Below are 21139 nucleotides of genomic sequence, written 5' to 3'. Positions count from 1 at the left end.
ACTTTTTTCCCTTGTATTGTTACAACATCTTAGCCTAAACATTCAACTAGAACTGTTAAGTAGTAACGAAAGGAAATAAACAGCTCTCTCTGAGATGACCGTGCAAACTTTAAACTTTCAAATGTGAGCTACTGTGATTTGTACTTAGCATCTAAATTCTTCCCCCAAGTAAACCCCTACTAGTCACTCATGCCTTTAATGCCTACTCATTGCCACATAAAACTGGAAGTCTGGGATTCTATGGCCTTATGGACCAATGGCTCATGTCCTAGTTTGTCTTGTTCCTGTTTCTTCTAATTTTGATGTCTTCAACTATTTTTTTCTGTTCATGGCCTTGTGTGGTTCCTTGAACCTAATTCATAAAACATCTTCCTAGTACTCATGGGAAACAATCTATATGTACTTCCTCAATTATGCTATTCCCAGCAACTCCCTGCAAATGTCTTCCTCAATCTAGCCCAATGTCTACAATTCTGTATTTCAGGACTGACTTCCACAGCCTATATCTCTACTCAGGTCCTATGAGTCCCAACACAAGGGCCCACTAGTTGTGGTCGACCCACAGTAATGGATTCATCCCTCTTAGGAAAACAGGGCTGAGTTTCTGCATTTCAATTCATACAAAAACAAATAAAAAACCAATATCCTCATACACACACGCATACACATAATCACTTTCCAGATGTTTTCATTTTGTTTTGATTTTACCTATTTTGCTGTAATTATCCGCAACAAAATCTTCCAAGCCAATCAGCTTCCAGAAACTGTCATCCCAGCCTTTCTCTGCCGAGTATGTCCATTTGCACACCAGGGAGCAGAGAGACCTAAGAAAATGGGACAGAGGCAGAACCAATAGTATGAGTCAGGCTTCCTTTATATTTTGCCAAATACCTCCCCAGATATCTGAAGCAATGTTAACGAAGTAGAATAAGTCAAAGTAAGTAATTACACATCCCTGTTCAGATTCAAAGTCTCCATTTGTACCTGGCCATGGGTTGGTGGCTGTGGGGCTCAGTGATGGGTAAATGGGTGTTCTACTCTGCTTTGTGCATGTTCAAAACTCTCTATAATAAAAAAGTAAAAAAAATTCAAAAAGTGACCGGCATACATATGGTTGCTTCAGTCTAAAGCAATATTTAATAGAAGGAAGACCTGAATGCTGGAAGGTACTTTCTTCTCCAGCTTCATTTCTCATACATTCAGCCTTAGTATTGTACATTTCAGCAATAACAAATCATTTGCAATTCTCTCAGGGGGAGGGGGTGGAAAACATATTCATGCACATTTCTAGGTCTTTGCCCTATTCCTACTTGTTTGGAAACTCTTCCCAGCTTCTTCATCCTGATAACTGAGTCCCCAGTTCTGGGTAGAGGTGCTCCTCTGAACTCCTGGAACGTGAAACATACCTTCTATTATCGCCCTTAAAGTGCTGTGTAATTAACTGCTTCCTATGTACCTTCCCAACACTGCTATTGCCTTCCAACCCATGCTTCATGGTGTGCCCACAGCAAACCTTATAAAATTAAATCTGATTATATCAATCCCTGATTAAAACTCTTCAACTGCTCCTCAGTGCCTTCAGAAAAAATCCAATCCCTTAGCTGGGCTTAAACCGCCTTTAGTAATAGGACTGTGCCAACCTCCAGATTCCTGTCTTGCCGTTCCGACCCCTGCTTTCTTCATTGTCCAGAGTGGTATTATTTGAAGTCTCCCTTAGCAGGCCTGATTCCTCCCTTCCCTGGGCACTGAAACCTTTATTCATTCTGCCTAGGATGTTCTTCATTGTTACGTATTTGCCAGTTAGCAAATACGTTCATGACTCTTATCCCTTTTCATGAACCCCAGTGAAGGGCAAACTTGAGTCCAAAGCCTCTTCTCTAAGCTTCAACCTGGACATACCTGTAACATTTACCATGGTAACTGTCTCTGCCCATTCACTTCCCTGTCTCCTCCACTAAGCCTTCAGAGCCAAACCAGCCCTGCCCAGCTCTACCTCCAGTACATAGTCCACACTCAGCCAAAATGCATACTGACTGAATGGCCACACCAACAATCGAATATGGTCTATCCGCCTCAGCAAAGGTAAGTGATAAACTTGGGGAGCTCACACAGTTTAAAGGCTAAAACTATCTCTTAGAGTCAACAGTCTATGTGCATCTCATTCAGTCATTCACACTGATTCACTCATGCACTCACCCACTCAAGAAGTAGTTAGTACTCAGTTACTATGCTCCTGGCACTATGTGATGCCCTGGGGAACCGGTGGTAGGCAAAAGAGTTGGTCCCCTGCCTGCATAAAAGTTGACAGCCAAACTGGGGGACACAGAAATTAATAAATCACACCTCAAATCACACACTAACAGTAATTTCTAAAGGAGGGAGAGAAAAAAAAAAATGAAAACCTTTAGCAAGGGAATCTGATATAACCTGGTGGGAGAAAAGGGGAGAAAGTATCAAGCAAGAAGGGCTCCACACAGGAAGTGACCTTTTGTGAGACCCAAAAGTCTTTTGAAAGCGAATACATGTTATTTATCATTCAGGATTTTTCTAGACATGGTGGAGAGGGCAGAACACCTCGAGCTAAGGAAGCTAAGTGGGACAGATATACTGAAGGAGTGCTAGCGTCCACAGAAATGTAACACACACATGCTAAATCCTCCACCTTATAAAAGACAATTCTCAAAATCTGAGGTATCAAGAAGATAGTCACCTACGTAGCACATTCCGAAGAACATACAACAGGCTAAATCCTCTTGGCACAAAGCCTGGAATTCCAACTTTTTGGAAGCTCTGATGGCTCAATGCTATGGAACCGAAGACAGTGTGGACAGATGATGTCTAATGATCTGGCCACACAGAATAGCACTTCACTCTCCAAATGCCCCAGCCATTTGCAGAATTCTATACCTCTGCTCTCAATGTTCCTTCTGTCTTAATTGCTTATTGTTCCTTCACTCATTCTTGACTATTGGGCCAACTCCAAGTCCTCCTTATAGTCCAGTTCCAATGGCACCCCCACCACTAGCTCCAAGCTAAATCAATTGCTCCCTCTTCTGGGGCAGCATTCTAACTTGGTAACATTTGCCTTCTAGCTCTGAACAGCGGTGGCAGGTTGGAGTCACGGTCCAAAGTGTTCAAGCCTCCATATATGTTCATCTCTTGCCATGTGATTTGTAACTGTCCGCCCCCTCCTATCTCCACCCTATCCACAGGGCCTCCTTTCCTAAGTATAGACTTCAGATTCTGTCACATGGCTGGATTCGGCCAAAAGAATAAGTCGGAGGACAGCATTCTGGTTTCAAGCCTAAGCTTCAAGAGGCATCATGTGTTTCTGCTGCCTCTCCTGTGTCTCTCGCACAGCCTAGAGAAAATCACATGGGGCTAGCACAGTGGTGCAAGGAGGAGAAGAGATGTGTACAGCAGGGCAATGACCACCAGACTCGGCCTGCATCACACATCCCAGGCCGTCAAGACCTGACGCAGTGAGTTCAGCTAACACTAGAAGAACCACCCAGAAGAGCACAGTCTAAACGAGCAACACCATGAGCCAAATAAATGGATTACTGTGCTCAACTACTGAGCACTCGCTGTGGTTTGTAACGGAGCAACAGTTAAACAACTCAACACTTTACAGCACAATTATGTTATCCCAAGCAGGTTTTCCCCCCAGTAAGGGCAAGGAGAGGGATGTCTGGGTCCTCACAGCACGTTAGAATAAATGGCCAGAGAGCCTGCTTTGAGGAAAAATGACTAAGCCCAGGAGGCAGAGAGCTTCACAGCTGCAGATGCCTCGGGCAACTCCACCCACCCTCCTCAGGATTATTCAAACACTATTAGGGTCCATTTCATTTGGATCTCTTTAAATCAACTCCTAGGTAATATGAATGTGTAAAAGCAGGAGGTGGGATACCTGGGTAGCTTAGATGGTTAAGCATGTGACTCTAGATCTCAGCTCAGGTCATGATCTCAGTTTTCCCAAGTTTGAGCCCCGCATTGGGCTACAGTTGGAGCCTGCTTGAGATTTCTCTTTCTCTCTCTTTCCCTCTCTTTCCCTCTCTCTCTCTCTCTCTCTCCCCCTCTCTCTTTCTCCCTCCCCTCCCACCCCTCCCCCCCTCTCTTTCTCTGAATAAGTAAACTTAAAAAAAAATTTTTTTAAGACATTAAAAACAAATAAATGAACAAACAAAAGCAGAACAGGAAAAATGTAGAGTGGATCTGAGGCCTCCAGCTCTCCAGAACTCTCCAGGAGAGACAGAAAGTGAGTAAAGGCAAGGTACCAGTAGCAGAACAAAAGGTTTCCCTCCCCTTGAGGCCTTTGTTAAGACACCAGGGTTTTGCCATTCCCTGAGGTATTCCTGAGCAACTTACAACTCCCAGAATAGCTGTTCCCCATCAGGCAAGCTGACCTACCAGCCTACTGGGGGTGGAAGGTGTAATCTATAGGATCAGAACCTCAGACAGGGGAGAAAGGCTGGGCTACACTAGCAGGCTGGGTTGTTTCAAAAATGAGCAGCCAGGGAGGAGTGTGGTCGCCGGGGAGAAAGGGTCACTGGCTGTTTGTTCTCTGCCAGCCAGAATACCAGGGCAGAAAGTGCTGGAGCTTCCTCGCTTTTAGATTTGTTACTGACGAGACTATAAAATCCTATAGCCAGGTCAAAAGAACAACAACCAGTGAGCAGGCAGCACAAAAACCATACTAACTTAGGGGACCAGGTGATACGAGAGTGGGTCTCAGAGAACATGTATAGGCGGGCAGGTGTCTCTGAAGAGATCACAGTACAACGCCTGGAACTCAACATCAATAATGGAAGTAGCCAGAGGGCAGAAGGCGGAGAGAAAGCCTTTCTGAACAAGACACATGGATTTTAAATTTAAAATTTTTTAAATTTCTGCAGAAGGACTAAAGGGAAAATCGCTGGCACCGTTGAGAAGCCTATTAATGACCGGGAAGGAATTAATAGGAATAATTAATAGGAATCCCCTATTAATGACCGGGAAGACCAAATGAACAACATCTCCAACTACCCAGAGCAAAGGCACAAAAAGAGAAATAATGAGGGAAGAAAGAAGAGAGCAGATCCACAGCAGTATAACATGAGCATTACTGTAATTCCACACGGGATTTTTTTTTCCAAGGAGAAAAGGAAAACTTTAAAAAGAGAGAGAGAAAGAGAGATGAAAGAGATGCTATAATTAAATGAATACACTACCAGATCTTTTTTTATTGTTATTATACTGAGCTGAAGCAAGATTTAAGATTTAAGCCTGAAGATTAAAACGCTCATTAAGTCCAGGAAGTGAATCCAGGAAATACTTGAGTTTCAAGCATAAACAGAAAATTACACCAGCTTCCAGACAGAAAGAGTAAGTTACTTACAAAGGCAAGAGATTCAGACCGGCTAAGGAATTCTCATCTACACCTCTGGAATGTAGAAGACAGTGGAACAGTGTACAGACTATGAGGAAAAATGATCCAAAAATCCTATGCCCAGACAAAATATTATTCAGCTGTCAGGGGAGAAGAAAAACATTTTCAACATGCAAGGATTAAAAAAGAAAACTTCCCATATACGTGCTGTGAAGGCAATACTTGAGCGTGAACTTAAGCAAAAAAACAAGTGATTCAACATTAGGGAAACCAGTGGTGGTGAGCGCTGAGATGTTCATTCTCTCTCTCCATATGCGTGTGTGTGCACTTACACACATAGGCACGTGTACATGTGTGCACACACGTACATAGGTACATACACACACGTTTAAATCTACAAAGATGACGATAAACCATGAAACAGGAATTTGTAATACTAAGCTTTCCTGAAACACCTTCCTGGGATATTAGAAGGAAAAAAATCTATTAATGGCCCAGAGGTGAAAATACCGTTAGCAAAATCTCAAAGTCAGAAATTGAAGAAGACGTACGTACACAGGAAAAATAGGCATATGTGTATATCTGTGTGTTTGGGACGGACATAAGTTTAATAATGTACAGGATGAAAAGGTAATTTCTAACAGAATCAAAAAGCGTAGCAGAAATCTCAAAATAACAAGGAATTAAAAAGGAATAAAGAGGAAGTTAAGAAGTCAGTGAAACCAAACTAAATCAAAAAGGAAAGCAAAAGAGGGTAATGTAATGTAAATAGAAAATAAAAATACCATAGAAAAAATAAAATTGCTTATTTCAGTTAATTACAACAAATGTGAATGGGCTGAATTCCACAATTGGTTGAAAGACAATACTATCCACATTGGGGTTAAAGTTGAGGACTATCTGGTTTACAACACATATTTTTTAATATGATAAAAGGGTTTTTTTATAATGAATGTTACCATTCATTAAATTTTATGAAATGAACAACATAATGTGACATCTATAAAACAAGAGTTCCTAGATTAAAAAAAAAAGAAAAACAAAAGTCACTTGATGGGGCTTCTGGGTGGCTCAGTCGGTTAAGCATCCTTCGCTTCAGGTCATGATCTCACAGTTTGTGGGTTCCAGCCCTGCAAAGGGCTCTCTCAGTGCAGAGCCTACTTCGAATACTCTGTCTCCCTCTCTCTCTGCCCCTTTCCCACTTGCACTCTCTTTCTCTCTCAAAAGTAAATAAACATTTAAAAAAAAAGTGAAATGAAGAATGTCTCAAAATTAATAACCTTAAGCAGCCAACTTAAACATTAGGAAAAACAAAGATAGATTAAATTGAAAAAAAAATCAAAAGGAATAGTAAAGAAAAAAGAATATGAAAGATAAAATAACAAGACAAAACTCAGACAGTCAAGAGATCCAAAATGTGGCTCTAGGAAAAGACAATACAGAAACCAAAACAAAACAAAGAACAAAACAAAACAAAAAAACCCTCTGGTCAAAGTGAGGAAGGAAAAAGAAGAGCAGGAGAAAAATAACAAATATCATGAATGAAAATGACAGACATCCTTATAGATAAAGCAGACCTTAATAGAAAAAAAGAGATTAAGTAAGTAACATTATGCTAGCAAATTTGAAAATTTAGACGGAATGGAAAATTTACTAGAAAAACAGAACTTACCAAAGCTGACTCAAGAAAACATATGAAACCTTAATAAACTATTTAAAAAATGAGCCAATAGTTAAAAATCATCTCTCAAATAAAACTTCAGCCCAAATGGCTATACTAGAAAGTTTTCCCAAATGTTCAAGGAACAAAGTACTCCAAATTACTTCGGAGTCTAGAAGAAGAAGAAATGCTCCTCAAGTTATTTATGAAGGTAGGATAACTATATTACAAAGCCAAACAAAGACAGCATGAGAAACAAAAATCAGACGCCACTCTCACATTATGAATGGAAGCATAAAATTTCTAAGCAAGGCATGACCAAAATAAAAATGAGAAAAAAAAATACATCATGCATAATACTCCAAAACATTTTAATCAGAGATCTATGAATGTGTTTTGCCACAGTTTTTTTTTTTATTAAAGGAGAGAAAATCACCAACTCATATTGAAGAACGAAAAATACGTAACGAAGTTAAAGGCCACATCAAGATAGAAACTCTTACTGAAGTAACAACAATAGAAACTTCTGCTTCTAACCATGATGGAGTAGCAGAGACTGGATTTTACCTCCCCGTCCCCTGCCCTGCCCCCATCTTAAGAAACTAGAAAAGGGGGGAGAAAAAAAAAAACGTGACACAACTGCTCTCAGAGCCTGAACAACAGGCAGCACAGAACTATCCCGGAGAGAAGGAAACAAATGAGGTGAGCCCTAAGATTGCTCTGGCTTTCTGCCAGGAAGCCCATGCCCGACCACAAAGCAGAAAGAAGGATGCCAAGGAAAACAAGTCAAGTTCATGAAACCGAGAAGACTGAGATCAGAATTCAAGGAATTTGAGGTGGCTGGAAGCTGTGCTGGCACAGATTTCCAAAGAGGAGGTAGCTATGCAGGAAGAGGGTCCTGAAAATCTGCACAAGAGTCCCATGAAAGCTTTATGGAGATGCAGACATGCACACAGATGCACCAGGAGATCTGGTGAGAAGTGACTGGAAATCTGTGAGCTGAACAGTTCTCAGGGCTCACAGTGAGAACGGGAATCATCTGAGCACACCATCCTCACTGACTCCTTGGGGCATTCAGTGGAAAACCCCAAAGAATGCCTAGAAGTATAACTGAGCCTTTCTGTGTAAAGGTTACAATAAACCTGCACTAACAAAGTTTAGAAAGATTTCAAAAAATAAAACTAAGCCAGAAGTACATTAACAGCCTACCAGAAAAAGCAGGAAAGAAAAAAGAGAGAGAGAATAAAACCCAGACACTGGATAACAGAAAATAACTGACAATATCAGCTTCCAATAAAAAATATTTGAAGAAATAATGGTCAAATGTTTTCTTCAATTTGATAAGGGCTATCACCCACAGAGCCCCACTCACTGGAAGAAACCAAAGGAAGATAAAGACAAAGAAAACCACATCAAGACATATTATATAATCAAATTATTTTTTAAAAATGATGATCTTAAAAGTGGTCAGAGGAAAGACAGGTAACAGACAAACAGTCCTAAAAAGGCAGATTTTTTTCCCAGAAATAATGCAACCCAGAAGAAAGTGGAATGACATCTTTAGAATACTGAAAATTTTTTAAAAGAAAGAAAAAATCAAACTAGAATTTTATATTCAGAAAAAAAGATCTTCAAGGGTGACTGGGTGGCTAAGTCAGTTAAGCATCTGACTCCCAATCTTGGCTCAGGTCATGATCTCAGGGTTCACGGGTTTGAGCCCCATCAGTGCAGAGCCTGCCTGAGATTATCTCTCCCCGCCTCTCTCTCACTGCCCCCATCACCCCATCAAGCATGCGCTTTCAAAATACATAAATAAAATTTAAAAAAAAAGATCTTTACACAAGTAGTAATGAAATATAGGCTTTTTCAAACAAACAAAAACAGAACTCATTTCCAAGAAACCTGCACTGCAAGAAATGTTAAAGGCAATTCTTTAGGGAGGAGGAGGATGGCATTAAATGGAAATGTTAATTGATAAATGATTGTTAATTGAAAGCAATGAAAAGTATCAGAATCAGTAAATATGTGGGTAGATACAAAGGGCAGCTTTTCATTTTTAAATTTCTTTAAAAGATAATTGACTTTTTCTTCATCTTTAAAATATAAATTAGGAAAAAAATTCAAAGTACTGTGGGGCTTATAACACATGTACAAAAAATGACAATAATAGAACAAATGATAGGGAGATATGAAAGATACTACATACAGCGGGGTATAAAAATATTTTAAGGCAAACTATGATAAGTTAAAGATGCATATTATAAATCCTAGAGGAACCAGTAAAAAAGGAGATAAAATTAATACACCAATTTGGGAGATAAAAGGGAATACTAAAAATACTTCAGTAATCTAGAAGAAGGTAGGAAGAGGGGAAAATTATAAAGAACACATGGAGCAAATAAAAGACAAATGGCAAGATGGTAGATTGAAACCTCACCTAAAAACTCCCTTGGAAAGGCAAAAAATTTCAGGCTGGAAACAAATAAAAAATAAAAAATAAAAATCCAACTCTGTGGTGTCTGTAAGAAACTTACTTTAAATATAAAGATGCAGAATAGGTTCAAGAGTAGAAGGAGAGAAAAGATATGCCATGCACACACTAATAATCAACAAGTTCAAGGGGCTACATGAGTATTCCACAGTAAACCTCAGAAGAAGAAATATTACCAGAAAAAAGAAGTCCATTATGTAATGATAAAAGGGTCAATTCACCAAGATGACTTATAGGTTAAAAAAGAAATTGTAATTGAATGGCAACCTGAACTTAGCTGGAGTTATATTTCTTTTCTCTTTGTGGTAGCTCAGAACTTCATGTACACGAAATCAAGCATTCACGACAGAGTAATTGGATGTGATCACCTGGGGTCACCTTTGTTTTTTACACAGATTTGAGACTCAGCAGTCTCAGCCCATGCCTTGACTAAAAGGTCTGACAGGCTGGAGGGGTCCAGAACTCTGGGCTTATTGTATTTTATACTATTTTTTTTAATGTTTTATTCATTTTTGAGAGAGTGGGGGAGGGGCAGAGAGTGAGAGAGACAGAATCTGAAGCAGACTCCAGGCTCTGAGCTGTCAGCACAGAGCCCAACACGGGGCTCGAGCTCATGAACCATGCGATTACGACCTGAGCAAAAGTCAAATCGCTTAACCAACTGAGCCACCCAGGCGCCCTTATTTTATACTATTTTAGATAAAAGCATGTATGAGTGGGGAAGGTCAGAAGGTACTAAGGCATCTACTGCTTTATGATAAAAGAATGTTATTTTGTTTCATTTCCTGATGCTCTCTGTCTAGCCTTTCTGGAATTTCAGTACCTCAAGTCTGGCCATGACCTCCCACAGCAGGGACCATATGTACCTTATTCATCATGCCATTCCCCAGCACGAGGCACAGTGCCTCCCTGGCAAATTTTGAGAGTTCAATCTGTGTTTATTGAGGTAATGTATGAGAACCCTAGGATGTCAGTTACAAGAGGAAGCTTTCAGGTCCCTAATCACTTTTTAATTGTTTCTATTATATGGCCCAGATCTTCAGCAACTGCTCTCGGTGCAGACTCTAGAAGAGAAAAAGCTAGATTTCTGATCCCTGGAGCGACCAAAAGCAGCAGCAAAACACTGGTTTCTTACACAAACTATGCACCTTATGGAAATGCATTTCGCCTACCTCACATACCTCCCTCCCATTGCCTACTTCCCCCAAAACATGCCAAATCTCTAACACATCTTCTTTTCTTCCTTGAAAAAAGCAAAAACAAAAAGACCCTTCCAGTTAAAGATACCAGACTGACTACACACGTTGACCTCTGCTCCCTTTAAAAACTCTAATACAATGGCAGTATAAGAATGTTTCAAAAAGGCAAAAGCCCACAATGACAAAGATAACACACGCAAGGACACTAACAGAAATCTGAAAGGCAGAAAACACAGATGGATGAGTAGTAAGGCTCTTGGGAGACTCAGAAAGATAAAACCTAAGTAGCAGGGTGAAAAACCCAGAATCACAATGATTTCCCTGCAGAGACCCAAAAAAGTTCAGGACGTAGTGGCACCAGGTGCTTCTGAAAGTGGGATAAAAGTGGGGCTAAAAACAGCAATGGTGGCTGCAAGCTGCATAGGAAGTAATCAGAACCCCATGCGTCCTCATTATGAGCAACCGGGGGCCTCCCTCTCCTGCACCATGAAAGGTGATGGAGGTTCACTTGAGACTGAGTAGGGTACAGGGCCCAGCTACAAGGGATCGTCTTGACAAGAACAGGGAGATAAAGTAAGGAGATGCCTCTCTCTCTGCGAGTAAGCCCTCAACATCCGTTCCCCAACTCAAGTCCTGGAGCTCTGGCTGCCAGGTTTACACCCTGAAGATCCATTTATGGGGAAGCTGAGCAGACAAAAGCAAAGACCTAAGGCTAGTTGGGAGGGCATTCTCAGAAATAATAAGCCACTCTAGGCCTATGAGGATTAAAATGGCAGAATATAAGTAAGACGCATTTTTTGATGGTGAATAGCAGTAACTGATACCATCATCATCATCGTAGTAAAACACACTAATACAGAAACTATTTACCGTGGGCCCACTGTGTATCTACCAGAACTTTTCTGGGCAGGGAGGAGCCCCCCACCTCTGAGGGACACAAAAGGAAAGAAAGTGTCACTTCTCCTGAGACCACGAAGGAGCCTTTGCAAGCACAAGAACTTTTGACTTTCCTGCTTTTACCCAGAGCAAGGCACACATCAAAAGCACACGCCTGCTGGGTTCCAGAGGCCTGATCATTATCATGCATTTCTCAACAAGACTTTATAAAAATGAAGCCAGCACTGCTGCATTATTTATATGCAGTTCACTGTATTGACATGGCCAGGCCCCCACTTTCAAGGGAAGCCTTTTGTTCTCTGCTTGGGTAAGGCAGAACCTGGAGAGTGTCAATCGAACAAGCTAGCGAGTAACAGAATAATTAGAGCCCGAGAGTGGGGATAAATTACCAAGCTATTCCTGGCTGCAGCCTTCAGTATATCACAGGCCTGTGATGGCTCTGTTTTTCTAAGCCATACAACAGACTGAATCGCCAGCACTGAAGACTGAGCTCAGGGGGAGATACGACTGGGGCTAGATTGCTAGTTCTATCAACAAAGACACCAAGAGGGCCTTATTTCTGAAGAAATACCACTGCACCGATTGGAGCTGCTTCTGTGAAAGACCTGTCAGATTTCAGGCTTGTTACCATTGGCTCTGTACTTCATCAAGACTTGCTGACAGGTCCATGACAGACCGAAATAATATATGCAATGATGCAACACAGGGCAATATTAAATTGCCTTTTCAGTGAGACTTGCCGATAACATGGTTTAAACATGGCTGTGACAATTTGGGGAGCATGAAAGAACTGAATAAATAATCAAGCTCAGGGAGTTTTCCCATGCTCCCAAGAAAAAAGAGATCTAAGAGTCAGAAAACAAAAGACCCTAAAGTCCCTGCCAAAACATTCCAAGATCTTGGGGAAGCCCTTGGACTCATGGGTTTGGATTTAACTCCTCAAGAATGAGGATGATAATGAATAGAGGCAAAATGAGAGGTGGGGGAGGTAAAGGGGGAAGAGAAGGAAACTAGAGGCAGGTCATGAGTCTGCTTCAGGCCAAGCACTGTGCCTGGGACTTTTATGTAGGTTACTGCAATTGTTCCCACAATAAAATGATAAGGGTGCTATCAGTATTCCCATTCAACAAAGGAGGACACTGAGGCTCTGAAAGGTTGGGTAGCTCATCTGAGGTCATATCATTAGGAAGGAGCAAGGCAGAAGTCCAAATCCTGGCCTGATCAATCAAAAGTCTACACTTGTTAAATATTCACGCCCATTCAAGAAAAGATATTTACAATCAATTAGGGCATGAAAATAGTGTAATAAATTTGAGATATTTGATTTCTCTATGTTTTACCTTGTCTGTTATCGCTTTTCTTTAATAAAGGAAACACATAATAATAAAAACAGATGAAGAAACATGGAGATCTAGCGGGCAACTAAGTAGCTGCCTTAGGGTTGCCTGCGAAGATGTTCTGGTAAAACTTAACATGTTCAAGAGGTGCATTCCATAAGCCAGGACACAGGGACAATAATGAGATGCTCCCTGAAGGTGCAAAAATGAACACTGCTTTCAACAGTTCAAGCCGTGAAGTCCACCCACAATGAGTAAGAGTAGAAACTGCAAAATTATCATGAAAAGACACAGTGGGTTGCAGGACTCTGAGTTCACAGAGCCGATCGAAAGCATTCAGATGGCTAAGGAAAGAATACGTCAATCAGATGGATGGTTAGCCTACATGGAGCAGAAGAGGCAGAAGCCAGCAAGTGTCAGTGGGGAGAGGGAATAGACATGAGGCTTTCAAAACTTTCAAGACACACTGTCCCCAAGAAAAGGAAGGAAAGAGAAAGAACTGGAAAATGAAATGGGAAAGGAAAAGAAGCAAAGAGAAAAACAGCCTAAAACTAGATTCTAGAGGGATGAATAGGCAGAGCACAGAGGATTTCTAGCAATGAAACTGTAAGATACTATAATGGTGGATACATGTCACACATTTGTCCAAACTCATAGAGTAACCAATGCCAAGAGTGAAAAGTAACGTACACCATGGACTCTGGGTGATTATGATGTGTCAATGTAGGTTCAACTGTAATAACTGCACCACTCCTGTGGGAGATATTGATAATAGGGGAGGCAATGCATGTGTGAGGGAAGGGGGTATATGGGAAATCTCTGTAACTTCCACTCAATTTTGCTGTGAACCTAAAACTTCTCTAAAAAAATGAAGTCTATTCACCTCACATCAGTCAGAGCGGCTAAAATTAACAACTCAGGCAACAACAGATGTTGGCGAGGATGCGAAGAAAGAGGATCTCTTTTGCACTGCTGGTGGGAATGCAAACTGGTGCAGCCACTCTGGAAAACAGTATGGAGGTTCCTTAAAAAGTTAAAAATAGAACTACCCTATGACCCAGCAATAACACTACTAGGGATGCAGGGGTACTGTTTTCAAGAGGCATGTCCACTCCAATGTTTATAGCAGTGTTACTGACAATATCCAAAGTATGGAAAGAGCCCAAATGTCCATCGATGGATGAATGGATAAAGAAGATGTGGTATATATATATATATATATATATATATATACACACACACACACACACACACACACACACACACACATATACACAATGGAGTATTACTCGGCAATCAAAAAGAATGAAATCTTGCCATTTGTGACAACATGCGTGAAACTAAAGCGTATTATGCTAAGCAAAAATAGTCAGAGAAAGACAAATATCACATGACTTCACTCATGTGGAATTTAAGATACAAAAGAGATGAACATAAGAGAAGGGAAGCAAAAATAAAATAAAAACAGGGAGGGGGACAAACCATAAGAGACTCTTAAATACAGAGAACAAACTGAGGGTTGCTGGAGGGATTGTGGGTGGGAGGATGGGCTAAATGGGTAAGAAGCATTAAGGAAGACACTTGTTGGGATGAGCAGTGAGTGTTATACATAGGGGATGAATCACTGGAATCTACTCTTAAAACCATGATTGCCCTATATGCTAACTAACTTGGATGTAAATAAATAAATAAATAAATAAATAAATAAATAAATAAATAGGGGAAAAAAATGAAGTCTATTGAAAACAACAACCAATCAACCAACCAATCTCGCTTCTCAATGTCCTTCCAAGGATCAAGGTTCAGAAACTGGCAGAAACAGTGTCTGCACTTCAAGAAGATACAGTCAGGCTTGCAATTAATGTCAAGAATATGGCAATTTTGTGACTTAATTAGCCATCTAAGACACTCATAGTAAATATCATCACTCTGGACTCAAGGGATTCATGGTCTCTCAGGAGGAGAAGAGCACCTATGATCACCCATTAACATGGGTTAACAGTTCACTTCAGAGCTCATGCCCTTAACTACTATACACACTACCTCTAGGCACATACCCATTGTATGACAGGGGAATTTCACAGGTGAGATACAAAGTGTTTAAGAGGAACACCAGGGGTGCCGGGGGTGGGGTTCAGTCGGTTAAGCATCTGACTCTCAATTCCGGCTCGGGACATGATCTCACAGTTCGTGAGATTGAGCCCCCACATTGGGCGTCGCACCGTCGAGATTCTCTCTCTCTCTCTCTCTCTCTCTCTCTCTCCCCTCCTCTACTCCCTCTCACTCTGTCAAAATAAATAAATAAACTTAAACAACAACAACAACAAAGAGGAACACCAGAGGAAGAGAGCGACTCTATTTGGAAATATTAGAAAGCTTCCCTTAGGAGGAGAAGTTTGAATTGTGAGTCCTGAAATATGAGTAGGAGTTACCAGGTGGACAAAGGTTGCAGAGAAGACATTTCAGGCAGTGTATGTACAGGCATTCAGTTCAAGCATGAGCCTGTCTCCAGATGGGAGATGGACTAGCTGACCTCCCAAGGATTCTTCCAGTCTTCTGATTTGACTGCTGATACAAGAAATTACTGCGCATGAAGGAACTACGGGTTCGGGGTTCGACATGGTGATACCGTCATTCATTACTGAGCAAGAGGTCCTCCCAGTACTTCATTTTCTCCATCTGTTAAGGAGATTCACAGTACCAGACAAATGGTACTAGATAAATAGTAATTTGCCTCATAAATTCAATAAACTGAGTTAATCTACATAAAGCATGTAGCACAGTCCCTGGTATCTGGCACAGGCCCAACAAAAGGTAGTAATTTTTCTTCTTTTTTTCATCAACATGAGCATCAGCATCATCCCACAGTTACCACTGAGGAAGAAAATATCAATGAAAGAGAAACATTCAAATGAAAACTTGCTTTGACCCAGTGCTAAGAACACTACAGACAAATATGGGTTTTCAGCTCTATCTTGACGAGCATTGTCTGACCTAAATGAACTTAATGACATAAGCCACCAGTGCAGCCTTTATCAACTCAACATAAAACTGAGTTGAAAACCAAATTCTTGGTGCACGTCTTAAATGTGAATACCAAAACAGGGCCCAAACTGGGTCCCCCTCTGCAAAGTTAGGAGCAAAGCCACTCAGAACACTCCACCCATTCATGGAGTGATTCATTATCCCCCAAACATATTTCTGCCAGCACTGAGCATGGCACCACAGACAGGGAGAGGGAAGAACAAGATCTCCTCCCTGGAATAATGCAGAGGATAGAAGGGAAAGGCAGACACACAAGGGGAAATGAAGAAAAAATAAAAATAAAAACAATACACAATGGTCTAAGGGAGCACAGAAGGCTAGAGAAACTAACTCTGGAAGTTCTAGAAACTTCGATGAAACACAAGAAAGAAATGAAAACCTAAGATGTGCATGCTAGGGAACCCAGGGTAAGGAGTATGTGGGAATCCCTGGTTTGCCTATTCTCTGGCTAAAACAAACCTGCAGCTTCCTGGATGGTGATGTACCACCTCCCCCACCACACACACACTTCTGTGCCTGGTCATGCAGTTCCTTCTGCCTGAAACACCTTCACCTTACTTATCCTGGTAAATCTTCATCATCTTCAGATGGCAGTTCCTTTGGGAATTCGTCCCAAGGGTGTGGACGACGGTGCTTCCAGTACTCCCTATTGTAGCATCTACTGCATTTTAATCTCTGGCTCAACAGTCCTTCTCTCTCCCACCCTGGACCGTAAACCACGAGGATGGTACATTCTGCATCCTCAGCTTCCTAGTAAGGCTGCCACAGATACTTCATAAATGTTTGTAGACTCGACACCCATCTCTGATGTCTTCTTCAACCTACTGCTACATACAAATATACAATTTCATCCTCGCAGAGGACGTCTGCTTTGAGTTTTGAAGTAGAGTTCTACCAGGGCAACTCAGTCCATGATGTGGGGATTTGCAACAAGCTCATGTTAAAAACAAAGCAACCAACAAACGAAAGGGACCAGAGGCCTCTGCTCAAGTGTAAACCAGTATCCTTGCTGAACTAAAGGAAGTTACCCGTTTGCTATCCTTCTTAATAACCAGCATGAAGGAGCTTGTGGGGTTTCTTAATTGAGAAACCATACAAAAAGGTACAAGTGTACTTACAGTGTACCATGATCTTTTTTTATCTCCTGTAGAATTAGCATGTGTTTTTCTAATTGAGAAAGGCTTATTTATAAACCAGATCTGAAAAAAAAAAAAAAGGCCTAAATTTGCTCTATTTCCCTTGTGCATCGTTTCTGTTTCTTTTGAACCTTGCACAGCAGTTTATGACAAATAAATCATGTCTTATAAATTAAGCAACTGGCGAAATGGAGATGGGAATGGTTGATGGCAGGCTTAAAAAGATACCATCATATATCACTCGGGGTCACAGTATTTCAGTCACCCACCAATCTGGCAGGTTCGACTGTTTTTAATGGTGGGAGACATATTTCCAAAGACACCTGAAATCAACGATCACTTACTAATCATACCTAGCCTGAGGGGTTTTTTTCTTTTAGGTAGAAGACCAATAAATTAAGAGAGTAGTATTCCAATAGTTAGGAAATGGAGAGAAAAAGAAGACTGTCAGATGGAAAGGAGAATTATACCAGGAGAAGAGAAGGATATGGAATGATGGAATAACCATCTTTAGGAAGGGAAATATTTTCAGTTGAAAGCAGCTGTTTTTCATTTCTAGGAAAGCAAAGAGCATAAATTTCAGAAAGGGAGGGTTCGTATTAACTGAGGGAAAGCTGCCTAACTTACAGGGCCAAAAGACATGATGAGTTGGTATGAGAAGATGGTCTTCTTTAAAGGGATCTTTGAGGGACTCCTGGATGAGTCAGTTGGTTAAGCGTCCAACTTTAGCTCAGGTCATGATCTCACGATCTGTGGGTTTGAGCACTGGTTCTCTACTGCATGAAGCCGGCTTCAGATCCTCTGGTCCCCTCTCTCTCTGCCTCTCTCTCTCTCTCTCTCAAAAAGAAATAAACATTTAAAACACTATAAAAAAATAAATAAAGGGATCTTTCAGAAAGGAAAGCCTCTACCAGTTTAAGGTGACTGGGGAACTGTCTGCACCAAAGAGAAGGGACTGCATCACATAGATGATTTCTAGTGTTTTTACCTTTATTATTGTTATGATTCTGGTTTGAAGATTCTGTGATTCATTTCATTGACTGTAAAGCCGGCCTCTTTGATTCCAACAAAAGAACAATACTGAAGAACACCATTTCTGAGAATTTCAAATTCATGAAGACAGTCGTGCCGAATTTATGGCCTTATTTAAATAAGAGCACACAAGTTTCCTTTTAAATTTCAATTTAATAAAATATATTGAGTGGCTATGAAGTGCAAATTCTGTGCAAGGTGTCAGGAGCATGGAGATAAAACATGAGTCCTGGTCCTCAGTCCGCTGGAGAGAAAACGAGCCCATCAATTACCATGATGTAAGTAACCAAGGAGTAAAAAGAGTAAAAGACAGCGTGCAGCAGGTTGTCAAGTGCTGGAAAAAATTTGAGGAAGAAGATGATTATGATGTGGGTATTAAAAATTCATAAGATGGTAAATGCTATAAACCTTATAAACAAAGACACAGAAGTACGAATATTTGAATCATGCCTGGGAACAGGCAATGTCCTTGTTTAATCTGAACAAAGGTAGGTGTTGGGAGATTAAAAATAAAAAACTTGAAAGTTGGCTTGAGTCATGTAGGTGACCCACTCTGTAAGCCTCCAAATGTGAAGCAAGGGATATTTATTATCCCAGAATTAAAATAAGTTCATTTCCTAATTACCCCCCCCCCCTCAGCTGGACTCAATCGGGCCAAATTTATTGCAATATTATTTTTTAACAGAAATCCTAATATTGAAAAGTTACAATTTAGGCAATTAACTGAGAACTGCCAAACACATGTAAAACCTTTGGCTTCTCATCCACTGTAATGGATCCATAAGGGACCAATATGGATTTGATTGCCTAATGGAAGACAGCTAATGGGACGGGCTTGGAACTTTTAGAAAGGGTTTAAAGACGTTATCACAATAGAGACCCGACTCTGGAAAAGCTTTCCAAAAGCCAGAAGCAGAGAAACACCGACGTCAGCCATTTTTTAAAAATCTATGAAATGCCTAAACCTTAGGGCTAGCTATTTCTACAGAAGTTGCAAAGCATTCTGGGTTGTCCAATGAAATAAATGAGTAAGTTCCCAACTGGTACTTATCTCTCACATAAACAGAATGTTTTAGGGTGCTGTGTAATATTATGGAAAAGGCAAAGGCTTTGGAAATGGGCAGGTCTAGATGTAAATCCCAGCTTTGCCACTTGGTATTTGATTAGGTCCGGGCAACTCTCCGAACTTCTCCATTTTCTCCCATCTAAGGTAAAGGTAAGGACACAGAACCTAAAACGTTGTTGTGAGGAAAAGATATACTGTAAAAAGAAAACCTGGCGTAGCAAGTGACCCACACAGGCCCTCAATAAACAATACCTATTATTAGCAGCACTCATATTTCTTCATCTTAACTTACCACAGTTAAACGCTCACACACATACATACACAGGTACTTCTGAAATCTGCATCAAATCTCCACATTAAATAGTCTCTTCTGAAATCCCAAGATCTGTCCCTCCACCAGGAGGGAGACTATGTGGAATAGGTAAGTTTTACATCATTACACAAATCTCTTGTCAGCTTGTCAATGGGCTCAGATTCCCCCCAAAGAGTAGGTCAGTTCCCCAGAGCCCAGTACCACTCGAGATTGAGAAAGGGTCTGAAATATTCACGTCTTCAGTGGAATTTATGTAAAAACTACAAACTGGAAAGTTTTAAATTAAAAATCTACCCTGACACCAGTCCATTAAGAGCAATCACTGACATAGGTTTATGTGTACACGGGCATATTCTCCAGAGCGTGCCTCACATTTCTAACATCAGTGTTAACACGTATGAAAGCAGTCACCTACCAAAGCAGTCACCAGACCCATCACTTAGGAAGTACAATGCAGGGCATATATGTCCTCAGCCACTACATGTAATAGGTACATGAAATTTCTTTCCCGTTTATAGTTGTCTCCCTTTGGAATGTTTGCCAATAAAAAGTAGAAACAAATAACAAAGGACTGAATAACATAGAGGTCTCTCATGCTGACCTTAGTGAAAGTCAACCTGAATGCCTATTCACAGCCTGAAAGCCAGTCACAGAAGGAATTAAGATAGATATGGTATCCACTCTCCTGAACTCAGAATGAAGCAGGAGAGGCCAGGGTTTAACATATAATTACATAAATATTTACAGTGGTCTTAAGTGGGAAAAGTGCAGGGTACCATGAAATCATTTAAGAGGGGCAGAATTTACTCCAAGAGTCAGGGAAGGACTCTAAAGAGGAGACCTGAAGGATAAATCAGGGTTTTCCAGTAAAGTGGGAAGGAGGGAGAGGGAGGGTCCCAACCAGGGGATAGCCATGCTGATCAAAGAAACAAATGGTGTCATATCAGCTCTGAGCCTAGCAACCTGTTGGGCACTTCTGACTTCTCTGATTTTTGCCTCCCAATAGCCCTGATGAGAGGAAAATAAATTACACTAAGTAACTGATGCAAAGTTGCAAAGCCAAAATTATTCATTAATAATGGTCATTCCTTTTCCAGATGCTCCCAGCAAATACCAGTTGCATTAATGTATTATAACTCCCTATATGCGAGTATAAATTTTTTTTAATGTTTATTTATTATTTTGAAAGAGACAGAGAGAGAGAGAGAGAGAGAGAGCAGGGCAGGGGCAGAGAGAGAGGGAAACACAGAATCTGAAACTGGCTCCAAGCTCTGAGCTGTCAGCACAGAGCCCGATGCAGGGCTCGAACCCACAGACCTCGAGATCATGAGCTGAAGTCGGACACTTAACTGACTGACCAACCCAGGCGCCCCCCCTATATGTGAGTACATAGTGAGATGTTTATACATGGGTAGTCGTGTTGGTGGGATTAGAAACCAATGAAGCTCTAGGTCTCAAATACCTTTATTAGCTAAAAACAAACAACAACAACAACAAAACAAAACAAACAACAACAACAAAACCACAAGTGTTTGTGTGCCTCCCCTAAGCTTTAATAAGGTACAGAAGACCTAAAGGTGAACTAGTAAGCTGTC

General features: G+C 40.8%; 1 protein-coding gene across 13 annotated transcripts in view; it reads right to left on the bottom strand.

Annotated features, from left to right (window-relative positions):
* The window catches only part of FGGY (FGGY carbohydrate kinase domain containing), a 417073-nt gene that overhangs the window by 264187 nt on the left and 131747 nt on the right, over positions 1-21139 (bottom strand). For all 13 annotated transcript variants that reach the window (XR_003970648.1, XR_003970649.1, XR_003970647.1 and 10 more), the window contains one exon: positions 709-824. Coding sequence is in view for 10 of the 13 variants with exons in the window: in XM_030323871.1 (XP_030179731.1) it covers positions 709-824 (116 nt within the window). In the remaining 3 variants the exon portion in view is untranslated. The remainder of the gene's footprint in view (positions 1-708; positions 825-21139) is intronic.

Source organism: Lynx canadensis, chromosome C1 (genome assembly GCF_007474595.2).
Source record: "Lynx canadensis isolate LIC74 chromosome C1, mLynCan4.pri.v2, whole genome shotgun sequence".
NCBI classification, from domain to species: domain Eukaryota; kingdom Metazoa; phylum Chordata; class Mammalia; order Carnivora; family Felidae; genus Lynx; species Lynx canadensis.
The sequence above is the reverse complement of the archived record's forward strand: the minus strand, read 5'-3'. Positions and strand labels throughout refer to the sequence as shown.